The 16680-nt window shown below is 34.8% G+C and overlaps 1 protein-coding gene across 9 annotated transcripts in view; it reads left to right on the forward strand.

Annotated features, from left to right (window-relative positions):
* Positions 1 to 16680, forward strand: part of neo1a (neogenin 1a) — a 199834-nt gene that overhangs the window by 165709 nt on the left and 17445 nt on the right. For all 9 annotated transcript variants that reach the window (XM_048185583.1, XM_048185578.1, XM_048185584.1 and 6 more), the window contains exons 10-16: positions 1446 to 1594; positions 3003 to 3141; positions 3733 to 3782; positions 10510 to 10654; positions 12162 to 12272; positions 12354 to 12548; positions 14311 to 14406. In XM_048185583.1, the coding sequence (XP_048041540.1) occupies positions 1446 to 1594; positions 3003 to 3141; positions 3733 to 3782; positions 10510 to 10654; positions 12162 to 12272; positions 12354 to 12548; positions 14311 to 14406 (885 nt within the window). The remainder of the gene's footprint in view (positions 1 to 1445; positions 1595 to 3002; positions 3142 to 3732; positions 3783 to 10509; positions 10655 to 12161; positions 12273 to 12353; positions 12549 to 14310; positions 14407 to 16680) is intronic.

Consider the following 16680-nt stretch of genomic DNA (forward strand, 5'->3'; position numbering starts at 1 on the left):
CACTGAGCCATCGGATTTTATCAAAAATATCTTAATTTGTGTTCTGAAGATGAACGAAGGTCTTACGGGTTTGGAACGACATGAGGGTGAGTCATTAATGACAGAATTTTCATTTTTGGTTGAACTTACCCTTTAAAGAAATTAACTTATGATGTGTTGACTAACACACAAAAGCATATATAGGTAATTTATTATAATGTGTTATTAAATATTACATTTAAAGTTAATACATTTTAAATGTACTAAATTGCAACTTCATCAAATGTGTAAATACAAAAATATTTAAATACATGACATACAAGTTTTAATAGAAATTAAATATCAAATATGTTATAGTTTACCATTAATACTTGTCAGTACATCTGGAAGGTAATTATGAAATTACATGTAAAGATGTACTTAAGTGCACCAAAAAATATTCTATAGTACAGTTAATTGCAATTCAAAAACATTACATTTAGTTTGCATTTAATTATATTCTTTTAAAGTATATTTTTCCATAATAAGTACTCGTTTTAAAAATATGCCACAGTGTACTTTTTTTTTTGCTTTGTTTTATGGAAAAGAGCAGCGTGAACATTATTCATAATTTCTCCTGTTGGGTTATATGGAAGAAGTAAAGTCACATAGGTAGTAAATTATGACAGAAAATAAAATTTTTGGTGAACTATTCAGGCTTTTTCCCTTTAATAAGTGTATTGTGGGTCGCTTTGGATAAACGTGTCGGCTAAATGAGTTTGGCCGACTTATAAACTGACCAGTTTTTTGTGTTTCATTTAATGTAGAGCTCAGTTTAGATTGGCTCTACATGATGAGTCCCTGAAGGCATGTCAGTTTTGAGCGTGTTGGAAAACAACAGATTTACGGACACTCATCGGAGCCTATAATTGAATGTAATGATTCATGACCCTAGCAAGTAAACAAAAGTTAAGCAACATAGAATCTCATTTCCATTCTCTCCGCTCTGCTGAGCAAATTAAATCACGTCAATCCTGCAGCCTGAGCTGGCTTGTGTTAGTCTGCTTTCTGCCAGAGGTGTGTGCCGACACACGCCACTGACATATGCTCAGCTGAGGAGAGATATCACTCTCTCTATTCAAGTCAGTTTCAAAGTGCTTTATTGGTGTGACTGTTTTACAAACCGTATTGCCAAAGCATCAGTGGACATGTCAGAGAACAACAGGGACAGATGAAAGGTACCAGAAATTAAATTAAATTAAATTAAATTAAATTAAATTAAATTAAATTAAATTAAATTAAATTAAATTAAATTAAATTAAATTAAATTAAATTAAATTAAATTTTAATAATTATAAATGTTTATATATTAATAATAAAATATATAACAAATAAATTAAATTAAAATGTATAAAAATAAATGAATAAAATGCAGTGCTTTCATAATGTTGTTTTTCAAATTTTTCTCCATTCTTTCTATTTAACAGTCCAGGTTCCTGGTCCTGCTCCAAACCTACATGCAGTGGTCACGTCCCCCACCACAGTGAGTCTCAGATGGGACATGCCCCTCATAGGCAATGGCGAGATCCAAAACTACAAAATCTACTACATGGAGAAGGGCATGGACAATGAGCAGGTAAAAGCAGACCCCACCTCCATCATCTTCACCCAGCCTCTGTAATATCATGCATGATGTCCAGAGCACACGCTGTGGATCTAATTTAATATTGCTAACGACTTTTAATACAGTCCAAGTCAAGTCACCTTTATTTATATACAGCTTTAAACAATATAGATTGTTTTTAAGCAGCTTTGCAGGTATAAACAGGAAAATAAAGATTCAGCGATGCAAAAACAATTCAAAGAAGCTGTAAAAAGACAATAATGTCATTGTTCAGCTGAAGTCAGTTCAGTGTTGATTCAGTTCTGTTCAATAACTGTGTAAAGTCCATCAGTTCAATTCAGCTATAAAGCAGCGCTGGAGAAAACAGTGATGTCATCATCCAGATCAGTTCAGTTCTCATCCAATAGTGTCAATGCAGACAAATAAATAATATTGCAGAATATTAACTGTCCCCAAAGTCATATTTTGATTATTTCTACACTAGTGAAAACAAATTGTCCAATTCTAAATATAAATGTTAATGTATGTTGTATAAGAATGTGTTTTTTATAGTATTTGCAGACATTTTAATTTATTTATATTTAGCAGATGTTTTTATTTAAAGCATATATAGTATATTATGTATAGTATGTAAAGAGTATATAAATATATGTAAAAAAAATAATAAATAATGTATCAAAGATAGATACATAAATAAATAAATAAATAAATGTTAATTATTAATAAAATCAAACTAATTATACATTATTTTTAATGAAATTAAACTAATATTTTCAATTTATTACTAATCTGTAATAATTAATATTTTATTTTATGTTTTTATCCAAAGCATTGCAGTGTATACAATTAATTGTAAAACAATAATAATAATAATGAATAATAGATCAATATAAATAAATAAATACATTTCAAAGAATAAAAATCAAATTAATTATGAATTAATTTTTAATTAAATTTATCCAATATTGTAAATAATTTATTACTAATCTGTAATAAAATTATATTTTTATGTTCTTATCCAAAGCGTTGCAGTGCAGAGTATACAATTATATGCAAAAAATAATGATAATAATAATAACTTATGAATCATAATCAAGATAAATAAATGCATAACTAAATATTAATTATTAATACAAAATAAAATGTATTAATTGTTAATGAAATTAATAAGTTGTTTTAAATAATTTATTTAAAATAGTCTGTAATAAAATTATATATATGTAATTAATAATGCATAAATTATAAAAATATACAATTACATACTCATATATATTCATATTATATGCACATATATTTATATCATATTTCTATAATACTATTTCTGTAATTATCAGCATCAGTCCAAATATTTAAATCTCTCAGTGTATAATAACTCAGCCATTAGCAGCCTATATCTGTAATATCTCTCTTCTGTCATCAGGATCTGGATGTGAACACACTGTCCTACACCATGACTGGACTGAAGAAGTTCACCGAGTACAGTTTCAGAGTGGTGGCCTATAACAAACATGGACCTGGAGTCTCCACTGAAGATATATCCGTGCGCACGTACTCTGATGGTACTTACAGTAAATCTTCTCTCTTTGTTTTGTCCTGCTAGTCAGTTTTCACCACTCTGCTCCAAATCAAGTCGTTCTTTTAGCTCCTCAAAATATCACTCTACTAGGCAATAAACCAACTATCATCTATATCCCTGCTGTAGTTGCAACAACAGATCAATATCAGCAGGGTCCAAAATTAACTTTATGCCATACCTGTCAATGGTGAGTGAATTGAAAAAAATATATATATTACTGGGCATAAAGATTTGTTACCACCCATGAAACTGTATTTTGTAGTTATTACTATATACTTCAACTGGGACTCATGAGATTCTAGCCATCTGTTAAATGTTTCACTGTAAAATGAAGCCATTTTTCTTATGGTTATGGCGAGGTGGCATCAACTACCTTTTCTAAATTGCGTTGGTATGAAAATAGATGCCACAGTGGAGTGCTGTGAGAAACATTGTCATTGACAATGGTGAAATATACAGTTTAGTGGTTATAAAAACTATTTGACTGCTCAGTACTGCCATTAACCAATCAGCCATGTAATAAATGTGGATAAGACATCTCAGCTGTGAACTAAAGCTCTCCTCTTCTGCTCAGTCCCCAGTGCTCCGCCACAGAACATGACAGTTGAAGTGCTGAACTCTAAGGTAAGGCTGTATGACGGTGTGGTGAAGTGTACAGTAGCTCTGATGAAGACGCTCATCTGTTGCTGTGATTTAACTGCAATGAGCAGCACATCTGTGCACTGTCACAAAGCTTTACGTCCTCATTTATTCTTCCTCTGTGTTCACCTCCCCCTCTTTCTCAAGATACAATTTATATTTGTCTAGCTGCTGGGGAATATGAGTCTTCGTCCTGTTGTTTTTATTCATGAGTGTGTTTATTGTTCTAGTCGTATATAGACAAGCGTCTTGGGCTGTGAGAATGCATTTAGCACTATCATCTCATGGTGTTCGCTAAAGCAAGAATGCCTTTTGCTTTTGCACATCTTTAGAGTTTAAATAAACCCTTAAGTACTAAAGTGCCCTTATTATGCTATTTTAAAAGGCTATTTTACAATAGGTTTTCGTGCATCCTAGGTCAAAAACACTGATTTTCTCATAATATACATTGCACATCACCTCATTTCTCAAAGAGCATAAAAAGGACCACAACATCATAGATTTTTTTAATTTATTTATTGCCATGACTAATTTAGAAACATCAATACAGAGCATCAATACAGATAACTAATAATAATTATTATTATCATTATTATTATTATTATTATTATTATTATTATTATCTCACAATTAATCATAAATAAATAAATTAAACAAAACAAACAAACAGCGTTGGACAAAAGATGCCAGTGATAATACATTTGTAAAAAATTTGTGTGACTGTTTTACAAGTAACTACGAAAATAAAAGTAATATTAGTATTAATATTAATGATAGGAATAGTATATTATTAATTATAGAAAATTGTCTTCATGCCTTATAATAGTCTTATATAGCATATTAGAGCTAGGTGATAATAGTTTTTATATATATACACACACATACACAATACTCAATACACAATAGTGTTTTGCCCAGTGGCCAGCAGGTGCCAGCATTTTTGATCATTTTCGTAAAAAGTTCATGGCCCCTAGAATATTTTGTTGTATGAATATCTGAACAAGCAATATACCAAAAGAAAGAACAGAGCCTCTGCTTTTAAACAAACAAAAAACCTTTATTCAAGCTTCATGCATTCTTTATTTTGCCTGTGTTTTGATATGTAGCTGTACTCTGGGAAGATGCATAATAGTGCCTCCCACCATATAACAGTGAAAACATGGATTGCTGGAAAATTTTGTCATTGGCAGGGAAAGATGAATTCTATCAGCAGCTGATATTATAGTTTACATTTTTTTGACAATAAAAGAATCAAGCAGTTGAGATTTGAGAGACTTTATTTTACAATACATGCACTTACAGCGTACTTGCATAGGAAAAAGTATTGGGTAAAGGCCCCGGTATACTTCAAACGAAGTTCTTTTTCGTTCTTCGTTTAGGGGTAAAACGAAGTTCAAAATGCGTGACCAGTGATATATACTGTAAACGAATATCTGACGCCGCCGATGCTTGGATGAATATGTAAATATGTGCCGTGCACTTTCTTCTCAGTAACAAAATAAACACAACAAAAATGAGAAAACAGCAAGCATTTATTATAGAGAGCATAAGAAAAGCGTCTGATCATAACAGCATGGGAATGTTAGCACGAGCTCTGCAAAGTAACAGTCCAGTCACGTCACGTCTTCATATAGCACTTTATTCAATAGATTGCTTAAAATCAAGCAGCTTTACAGTATCAAACATGAAAAACAGTGTTAGTGCCTCGTTTTTTTACAAGCACAACTTCATTTTGCACTATAAAGCGGCTATACTGTGTGTTCATGTTTTTACCCACGGAGCTCTTACCTCGACGAACTCAAACACACGAAATGAGTCAAAGACGCATTCGACGCGAGTGAAGGCGGAGCCTCGGCGCACACCTCCTGTTACATCATCGTCACGGACCAATGGTAGTAAGAAGGTGTTTTGCAGCTGGAGCGATCTTTTCCTGAAAGTTCGCTGTGGCAGGCCGTTTCGAACTTCCAAAAAGAACACAAAACGAACTTCGTTTTGGCCTGATTTTGTTCAAAATGACGTCACATTAGTTCGTTCTTCAATTTCGCTTGAAGTATACCGGGGCCTTAAAGGTGATAGAGAGGATCTTTTCGTCGACTGAGAAACCAAAGACTGTTACTGAGTTTTTGAAATGAGCGCATGCGTAAGAACAGCCCCCCTCCTTCACAGCTCATTTCAAGAGAACGCCTCCCAAAACTCGTGCACGAGTATTGGAACACGAGTGTTTACCACCGGCATTCGCTGTGTCGTGTTAGTGGATTCATTATGTCGGACTCACCGCAGGAAACTCATAATCTGCAGTTGTTACTCCTGTCTCCTGACAAAAACATTGCATGCGGCGCCTGTGGAGTGTGGAAAGTTACTGGAGCGCGCAGCCGCGCACATCTCTCACAAGGAACGTCACGGCAGTGATTGACAAGCCAGAGGGCCAATCGGCTGATGTTTTTAAGGCCCTACCTCGTGCACAGATGATGTATATTAATATTATTCCTTTTCAGTGCACCTAATAAATAGTCTTTTATCAGTTAGTAAAGACAGTTTCAAGTAATATTGCAAAAATGTATAAAACAAAACATCCTCTTTAGCACCTTTAATGCCATATATAGCAACTACATGTGGTAAAGGGATAGTTAAAGCAAAAATGTTGTCATCATTTACTAACACACAAGTAGTTCCAAACCTGTATGAGTTTCTTTCTTCTGATGAACACAAAAAAAACTATTTTAAAAAATGTTGGTTACCAGACAGTTGACGGTAGCCGTTGACTTCCATAGGGAAAAAAATACTATGAAAGTCAATGGCAACCAGCAACTGTCTGGTTAACAACATTCTTTAAAATATCTTTTTTTTTAACTCGTACAGGTTTGAAACAACTTGAGGGTGAGTAAATGATTCATTTTTGGTGTAACTCTCCCTTTAAGGTTAGGTTTAGGGGTTCAAGGTTAGTACCTATAGTTATTACCCAGTAAAAATTGTAATCACTATAATAAGCACATAGTATGCACATATGGAACAGAACAGTACAATAAAGTGTGATTTGCTATATAGCACATGCTGTGAATGTACTGTTTGTATCTGGGTGATAGAAATAAACACAATATTAAATACAAAAAAATAAATAAAAATACATTCAACAAAGACTTTAAAGAGCCCATCAATAGGCATTGTGGGTGTACACAGATCCACACACTTTCAAACCTGTAATAGGTTTTATGGCTCAGTAATTAGCACTGAATAATAATGAAGGCTTTATGTCCCAGGCAGAAGCTTTTTTCAGTTTTGTACATTGCATGAGAAGATGGTTAATTAGTGGGCTCCTACGGACTGTATCGGGTCCCCTCGCGTGGCTCTGGGGTGCTACGCAACAGACAGGAGGAATTCAATCTGGGTGTGTATAATGAACACACTGACTTACATATGAGGCCCACACTGGTACCACCGTGCACCCCTGTGACCCATAAGTCAATTAAAACAAGTTTGTTTGGCTGAAAACACAAGCAGTAGTTAGCGAGGTAAACTGGAATTGGTAGGAAATTGAAATACAGTAATTGGTGCAGATTTAATTCGGTTTATTCCCTCATGGCCCGTGAACACGGCAACTGTGGATACTATTAATTAATTCCCCACCCACGCTGGGCGGCCCCTCTCTCTGCCTTCATTATCCCAGCAGGCACCGCAGGCCCTACAGCAAGCCTCCTCCATCTATCCTGAGCTGCATTCCCGCAGGCTCCTCTACACTTCACAGCTTTATCTATTATTCATGGGTTCGGTGCAGGCCAGCCTCTGCTGCTCTCCCAATGCCCTCTGCTGCAGGACTGATATACTTGCACATGCTTTATGTGGAAGACGATCAGGTTCTCTAATGGATGCCTCGGGGAGACAATGACTTAGGTTAGATGCCTGCGCTCAGGCTTGTTATTATGGTGGCTTTGCATGTCGGTGCCCGGAGGAGCTGCTGAATAAATGGCAGCGCTAATAAACTTACTGCGTCAGAATCAGAAATCACTTTGTGAAACTACTTCTGTAGAGTATGACTATGGGTAGTATGAATGAAATTACTACATTCGCCATCTAGTCATTGTCAAGTGACCTACGCCGTCAGTTGCATTGCTTCGCCGCCATTTGCAGCTCCTCTTTCGCGGCCTCATGGGATAGTAAAGTGTCCATTGAATGCGCGCTTTAGAATTTCGCCGGAAGTAGAAGGTCACTTTTCACCTACTGTTTTTCGAATACTATGTATTCGGTCACGCTACTCAGTAGAGCTGCACGATTCTGGATAAATTGAGAATCACTTTTTTTTTTTTTTTTTGGTTTCAAATGGAGATTCTGAACAGACAACTAAACAAAATAACATGTAATTTACTAGAGGTTCTGACAAAATGTTAATTGCTGCAGTCTACTTAAAATGTTTAATTAACTTAAAAAAACTGAGTAAATGATTCAATGACTCACTCGTAAATACTTCACTTGTTTCATCACTGGATGGATCAACATTTCTGAACAAATCTCTTGAATGAATGATTCAATGACAATTACTTTTTTAACAGTCACTTGTCGCCACCTACTGGTGTAACAATTAGGGGTGTGAATCATCACTGGTCTCATGATTCAATTTGATTACGATTATCATGTTAACGATTCGATTCGATTCCACAATGCATCACGTTGCATCCTCAATTTTCAATATTACTGCACATGGCTACATTTTCGTCAATGAATACAAGCGGTCAGATATAAGAACTCCCTTTTTATTTTATCTGCTCCAAGAAAGTACACTCCCTAAATGTAGAAAACATCAAACAAAACTTAAGTCTGAACACAGCATACGACAGGAGCATTTAGAACTAATAAACACTAGTAAATACTAAAAACACATGAAACTGTCAAGTAGTGTAGGCTACTTAAAGGGTTAGTTCACCCAAAAATGAAAATTGTCATTTATTACTCACGCTCATGGCGTTCCACACCCGTAAGACCTTTGTTAAGCTTTGGAACGCAAATTGAGATATTTTTGTTGAAATCCGATGGCTCCGTGAGGCCTGCATAGGGAGCAATAACATTTCCTCTCTCAAGGTTCCATAAAGGTACTAAAAACATATTTAAATCAGTTCATGTGAGTACAGTGGTTCAATATTAATATTATAAAGCGATGAGAATATTTTTGGTGCGGCAAAAAACAAAACAAAATAACGACTTATTTAGTGATGGCCGATTTCAAAACACTGCTTCAGGAAGATTTGGAGCATAATGAATCAGTGTGTCGAATCATGATTCGGATCACGTGTCAAACCGCCAAACTGCTGAAATCACGTGACTTTGGTGCTCCGAACTGCGGATTCGACACACTGATTCATAACGCTCCGAAGCTTCCTGAAGCAGTGTTTTGAAATCGGCCATCACTATATAATTCGTTATTTTGGGCGCACCAAAAATATTCTTGTCGCTTTATAATATTAATATTGAACCACTGTACTCACATGAACTGATTTAAATATGTTTTTAGTACATTAATGAATCTTGATAGAGGAAATGTCATTGCTGGCTATGGAGGCCTCACTGAACCATCGGATTTCAACAAAAATATCTCAATTTGTGTTCCGAAGATCAACAAAGGTCTTACGGGCGTAAAATGGCACGAGGGTGAGTAATTAATGACAGAATTTTAATTTTTCGGTGAACTAACCCTTTAAGTTACAATAACACTCACACACACACTTGCACCAGTGTTGCCATGTCCGCGGTTTTCCCGTGGAATTGGGCTACTTTAACAGTGTTGCCGCGGGTTGTTTTTCCTGTCGTCGAGATGAAGCGACCTCAGTAATGTGATATTTTGCCCCTGGAATGTGAATTTTACCAGTAGAACCCCACCAAAAAACATGGATTTTACTCCCTGGAACGCACTTTTTACCGGGGGACCCGCCCTGAAACGCGATTGGGCTAGTTTTGAGAATCAATTGGGCAGGTTTTGATGTGAAAACCTGGCAACCCTGACTCACACTTGCTCGCGCACACACACACACTCACATGCTGTAAATGTTAAAATAGTGTTTGCATTTTTTATTACTTTTGTGTTTCACCTCCTTCCACCATTTTACGCTAGCGCGAGAAGAGCATATGCGACAATTGACATCAGAGAATGTCAATAAGCTATAATAGATTATGGTCTATTACTGCATTGATTCAGAATCGTCCACGTCCACATCGCAATCTATCGTACAAACAATTATTTTCAACACCCCTAGTAACAATGTAATCAATACAATCGTTATTTGAAGCGCCAGTTTACTTTCAAAAGGTGATTTGTTCTATTTTGATCGCTACCATAGACATCAGTGTTTATATCCGAAATATAAACTTTTATCCCAGTACTTCTGTGATCATTTTAATATTTCTAACAGAGAAATAATGACACTGTGGTTGAAAAGACTGTTTGTGAAGCTATTTCATACCTATACCTGATAACTGCTTTCTCTGGATCAGCGGCAGATTTTAATGTTCCGATGTGATTTTGTCAATGGTTTAATAGACATGGAATGAGATCGTGTGAGTGTTTGAATCGAGATCGCGATCTCTGTTGCTCAGTTAGCGTTATGTTACTATATAGTCAGGAAGTATTGATTTTGGATGCCGCGACTATATTTATTGCTATAGAAAGGAAATCAGAATGTTTGATACTGAAGATATGTTTTGGTTTTCCCAACTGTTAACTTTGTAGAGCATCATGATCAGATGGCAGCCTCCACCGGCAGATGCTCAGAACGGTGAGATCATTGGCTACAAGATCCGCTACAGGAAGGGTACGAGGAAGAGCGAGGTGGCGGAGATTACTTCAGGATCACAGCTCTATCAGCTCATAGATGGTAAGCCGAACAATATGTCAAACTCGGAAGGACTGACAGATATTTGATTGTTTTCAAGTTATCATCGACCTCGGCCAAAAATTTTGCTACTTGTGCCAATGAACAAGTCTGCTGACAGACTTCACAATACAAAAATATGTTATAGGCATGTCAGTTTAGTTAATTTAGTATAATTAATTTAAAAAATGACACATTTATTCATGCGCCCAGATCCTATTTGAATAATTAATTAGTGACATGTAATTAATTTTGTTAATTTTGTTAATCTAATCTAACAGCCCCACCTTACTCTAGATGCTGACAATAGCGTCACCCATTGAATAACCCATATTGGCTGAGCAATTTTTTTTTTAGAAGGCACCAGTAAATTTTGTCCTTACCCATGTATCGGCTCTAGAAAATGTAATTTCTCAGGCATATTCCAAAATGGATGAGCGTGCAAAAATGCAACCTCAAGTGACAAACTCTATCCATTAATGAAACAAAAGTGAAAATTAAATTAAATCCAAAATAGATTTCAACAGCTTCATGGGTGTCATGCTGTGGTTGGCATCAAAGAGCATAATGGTTGTTTTCTGTTCCAGTTGAGATGAGATGAGGAGATGTTTGTCAGTTCAAAGGCTTGAAGTGAAGTGTTATAAAGAGACGTAGTTGCTATATCCCACAAGGCCGTAGGAACAGCTCTGCCTTTTCATTCAACGCTCTAAGCAGATGCTTATTAACATTTTAAAGCAATTACGACCTCTGGCTTATTTAAAGACAGCAGGCTTTTCCCGCTCTGGAATCAGTGAGTTCTCATATTGCGTCAGTCTAGTGTGATAGACAATTGTAGATGCAGACCTTTATAAATCAGCACTCTAGGCAATGCTGTAGCGTGTAGGTCAGTATGTCGTACAGCAGAGCCAGTGATGATGATGATGTGGGGGTGGTTATCGATTTTGTCTCAGTAAATGGCTTGAGAAACACACATGAGTGAAGAGTCTATCTGTTTGCCTCCAGAAAAATGAGCTGACTGGTTGATTGAGACGTAGTACTTTACTTCTACTATTGCTAATACTTGTGGTGAGCAGCTGTCTAGAAACCACCCACCTAAGAAGCCCATAAAAACTGTACAAATCTAGTTAAAGGGTTAGTTCACGCAAAAATGAAAATTATCCCATGATTTACTCACCCTCAAGCCATCCTAGGTGTATATGACTATCTTCTTTCAGACAAACACAACAGAGATATATTCAAAAATTGGGGGCCTGATTTTTTTTTAAAAAATTTATTCACTGCCATTTAAATAGCTTGAACGAGCCAGGATATTTTTAAATACATCTCAGATTGTGTTTGTCTAAAAGAAGAAAGTCATTGGATGGTTTTAGGGGGAGTAAACAATGAGGTAATTTTCATTTTTGGTGAACTATCCCTTTAATTTGTGTCGTTTTAGCTAAAAAGTTCCTTTATTTCACAAAGCTTGTACATATTTGTAGGCCTGTATTGAGGTGGTTCTTGTATTTCTCAGGTCTGCAGCGAGGCACTGAATACATGTTGCGAGTGTCGGCCATTACGGTCAATGGCACGGGTCCGGCCACAGATTGGACCGCTGCTGAGACTTTTGAGAGCGATCTGGACGGTAAAAACAGGCAAACATCCTGTGAATACTGGTGCTCGATTAGGATGACAAAGTGTAATTTGGCTTGTTCATTGGTTTCAGAGACAAGTGTGCCAGACGTCCCCAGCTCCTTACATGTGCGGCCGCTTGTGAACAGCATTGTAGTGAGCTGGACGCCCCCAGAGAACCAGGACATCGTGGTGAGGGGTTACACTATCGGCTACGGGATCGGCAGCCCTCACGCCCAGACCATTAAAGTGGACTACAAACAGAGATACTACACCATTGAGAACTTGAGTAAGAGCCATTATAATAATGCTGCTTTGCACCCAATACAATTCTGGCAAAAACATATTTCAGATAAATGCAAAATATATTTCAAATAAATTCTAAATATATTTTGAATAAATGCAAAATATATTGTAAAAAGCACATATTAAGGAATTATATATATATATATATATATATATATATATATATATATATATATATATATATATATATATATATATATATATATATATATATATATATAATTTTTTTTTTTTTCTCTGATTAAAATATTTTTTGTTTATGAATAAATACAGTTGCATAAAAAAGTATGGGAACCACTTGCAAAATCTGTGAAAATGTGAACAATTTTAACAAAAAAAGAGAGATCATACAAAATGCATGTTATTTTTTATTTAGTACTGTCCTGAGTAAGATATTTTACATAAAAGATGTTTGCATATAATCCACAAGACAAAAAAGTAGCTGAATTTATTAAAATAACATACAAAATATGGGGCAATAAGGGGCAAGAAAATACATTCAATACATTCAAATACAGTCAGTCTTCAAATACATTTTCATTCAAAATCATTTTTAAAGTAGTTTTTGGAAAATATAAATATATATAAACATTTGAATTGAAAATAATTTGAGTATAAATTGAGTGTAAAAAGGTCAAAAATAACTCATATTAAAACAAAACTTATATTACAAAAAGGTTTATATATATATATATATATAAATTATAAAATATAAATATATATAAACATTTGAATTGAAAATAATTTGAGTATAAATTGAGTGTAAAAAGGTCAAAAATTAAAACTTATATTAAGTTTATATTAAAAACTCATATTAAAACAAAACTTATATTACAAAAAGGTTTATATATATATATATATATATATATATATATATATATATATATATATATATATATATATATATATATATATATATATATAATTTTTTTGAAATACTTTTTGCCATGTAGGACTATAAAAAGTGGTGTGGAAATAATTTAATTTGGTATTGCATAATAAAGTCATATTAAAGAAATCAACCAAACAAACAAAAAATAGTTTAGATGTAAATATATGAAGCACATAGATTACCTGACAATCTGTAGTGTTCTGAAGCACAGGAAATGTAAATATCTCAATGTAAATGATTATGCAAATATACTATGACAGTACCATGGTAATGATTTGCATTACTGTGCTATTTTTATGTCTATTATGATATCGAATTATTGTCATATGCATAAAAGATGAATACCATGTTATTACATTTCCAAAAACAAACAAACAAAACAAAAACATCTTCTTATGATGGTACATGTGCAAACATGGTTTTCCCTATATTGCAATATCCTAAAACCTGCTACAATACCACGGCATGTTTTGGAAACGTTGGTAACATTTAATTAACATTCATTCACACCCTCATCAGACAAACAAGAAGTACTGTAGCACCCATTAAGTAGCTCTGTTGCCTGTAAAAGTGAATTAAAGAAAACAGAACTGGGTAAATGGATTGTGGGTACTCCAGAGTTGGGAGATTTACCCCTCTCTCCACCCCATTGTAATTACATTTGAAGGAACGAGAAAAATAATCATCAGAAGAAACGGCATAATTTAAGTTTTCGTAATTCGTCTAATTACACAAGAGCGAGAATCAATAATGGTGTTTAAATATGCACCCCTGCTAGGATGATGAATATGGTTGAAGCTCTCAGTGGAGCTGCGGGCTTGATTAGCTAAATGATTGGCTTTCTCCCTGCCAGATCCCAGCTCGCACTACGTTATCACACTGAAGGCCTTCAACAACGTGGGGGAGGGAATCCCAGTGTACGAGAGCGCCATCACACGACCCCAATCAGGTAGGTCACGGCATACTCGGCATATTCATCCTGTATTTCCTCATCAAACATGTTTGGCAGTGTTGCATTTCTAATATGGAGGATGATGCCACATTTATTGGAAAATAACATTGCACCTGCCTGTCAGTTGAACAAGAAGCTGTGTCTCTTAAGTTTCTGTTGCATTTCTGTTCTTTCTAGGTAATCATATTGATGCTATGGTTATGCATAGTGGTTGAGTGGTGTTCTCTGAGTAGAGACCATCATAAGAGTTCTTCAGTAGACCCCTGGTGGTCTCTGATGCTTTTTTTCCCCCTAGCAACCAGAGGAATTCTCATGATTATGAGATGCAGATAAAGCCATCTGCACTTCACAACTGAAGCGCTGCTTAATAGCGCTGCACATGATGGAGATGCAGAGCTTTGATTAAACACTGCTCTTATCCGACATACAGGAACATCTTAACATGACAGGAAATGAGTCACTCCACCATTGAAGAGCATGTTGACATGGTTCAGTAGCATTGGCAATTAACAATTTAAAACATTGGTGATCTCATTGTTGTTCATGGTGAAATAGCCATTTTATCATATGCAGGGTTAAATGTTTTCCTCATCATGTAAGTAAAGATTTTCCTGAGCAACTAGAAACATTTTGGTGCAAAATTAGGGTTAAGCCCTTAAAATGATAGTTCACCCAAAAATGAAAATGTTGTCATCATTTCTTTGTTCTGATGAACACAAAAGAAGATATTCTGATGAATGTTTGTAACCAAGCAGATCTTGCCCCCCATTGACTACCATAGTGTTTTTTTTTCCTACTATGGTAGTCAATGGGGGGAAAGATCTGCTTGGTTACAAACATTCATTAGAATATCTTCTTTTGTGTTCATCAGAACAAAGAAATTTATACAGGTTTGGAACAACCTGAGGGTGAGTAAATGATGACAAATTTTTCATTTTTTGGTGAACTATCCCTTTAACTATCAGAGTCCCGCAAGTGGAAACTGTGCTTTAAAACCTTTTAGCAGGCTCCTCCCCCTAGAGGGCGGTGTCATGTTTCATATAACAAAATTTACTGCACTATTTTATATATTTTATTTTATGAGTGATATTGTGACAGAAATGTATAGCGCCTACTCAAAATCATAGGAATTTAAATTTTTGTGACATCAACTTCAAATTTGAAACAACTTGGTTAGACATATGGCAATTTAAAAGTAAAATTTATATTTTGTTTAACATAAATTGTTTAGTACAGTAAACTTAAACTTCTATAACATTTTTTTACAATTTATTTTTTCTTTTTTTTTTTTTTGGAAATGAAAATGCAATAAGTGCAATAATCTACTGAGTGTCTTCTTTAAAAAGAGACCAACTTTAATTCTGTATTCCACATCATTCATGAATTACAGCCATTTAAGTTTGGATAGTGCATTTTCATGTCTATGCTTAAAAAGGGGGGTGACAGCAGGGCTGGGCAATAAATTATATATCATGGTCTAACAAATATGTGGAAAGAATTTCCTTCCCCATTAATGGAAAATGAATATCGTGATAAATATCAATATCATATGATATAAAAAAAAAAAAAAAATTGTGATAATATTTTTGGCCATATTGCCCAGCCCTAGGTGACCGTTAAGGGTTAAATGCCATCTTAACCAGTATTTTATCATCAACATAATTTTTAAAAATAATTCAACTTGAAAGTTTTGGGACATATATAATTGTTTTTTTCCCTTTGGAAATGTTTTTGGAAATACACATTTACGTGTTTTGACCACTGAATGATAGACTGCATTATAGGCTGCATTATTTTATGAAAAATTGCAGTTTTCCTTTTTTAAAATGTATTTATTAAATTGCAGTTTGTCTGATATTGTGATAGTGATTTAAAAACAAAAATTCCAGGTTTGTTGTGCTTGTTTGTAGGGCTGCACAATTTGAACAAAATTTTGTGATTATATATCAATGTGGGTATATAATAATAAAAATATCAAGAGAAATTGATGCACAAGAAATGAAATAGGGACAAAACTGAAGCTGGCCACTTTCTCAGCACCAGATGATTTCTCACCTGCCGTTTTGATAAATTGTACACTCTTATTACCTCCCAGCATGCAATGTGGTACATGTTATTTCTCATTTCTCCTGGTTTACCTTTAACTGAACTCAAGGGAGCCTGCTGCAGGGCTTTGATCTCCTTACTCGCTTACTCATTCCTTCATACATAAGCATCTCTTCCACCATTAGAGAGAATGTTGTAATATATACTAACAGGTAAAGGTGACAA

The sequence above is a fragment of the Megalobrama amblycephala genome, linkage group LG3, assembly GCF_018812025.1.
Source record: "Megalobrama amblycephala isolate DHTTF-2021 linkage group LG3, ASM1881202v1, whole genome shotgun sequence".
NCBI classification, from domain to species: Eukaryota; Metazoa; Chordata; class Actinopteri; order Cypriniformes; family Xenocyprididae; genus Megalobrama; species Megalobrama amblycephala.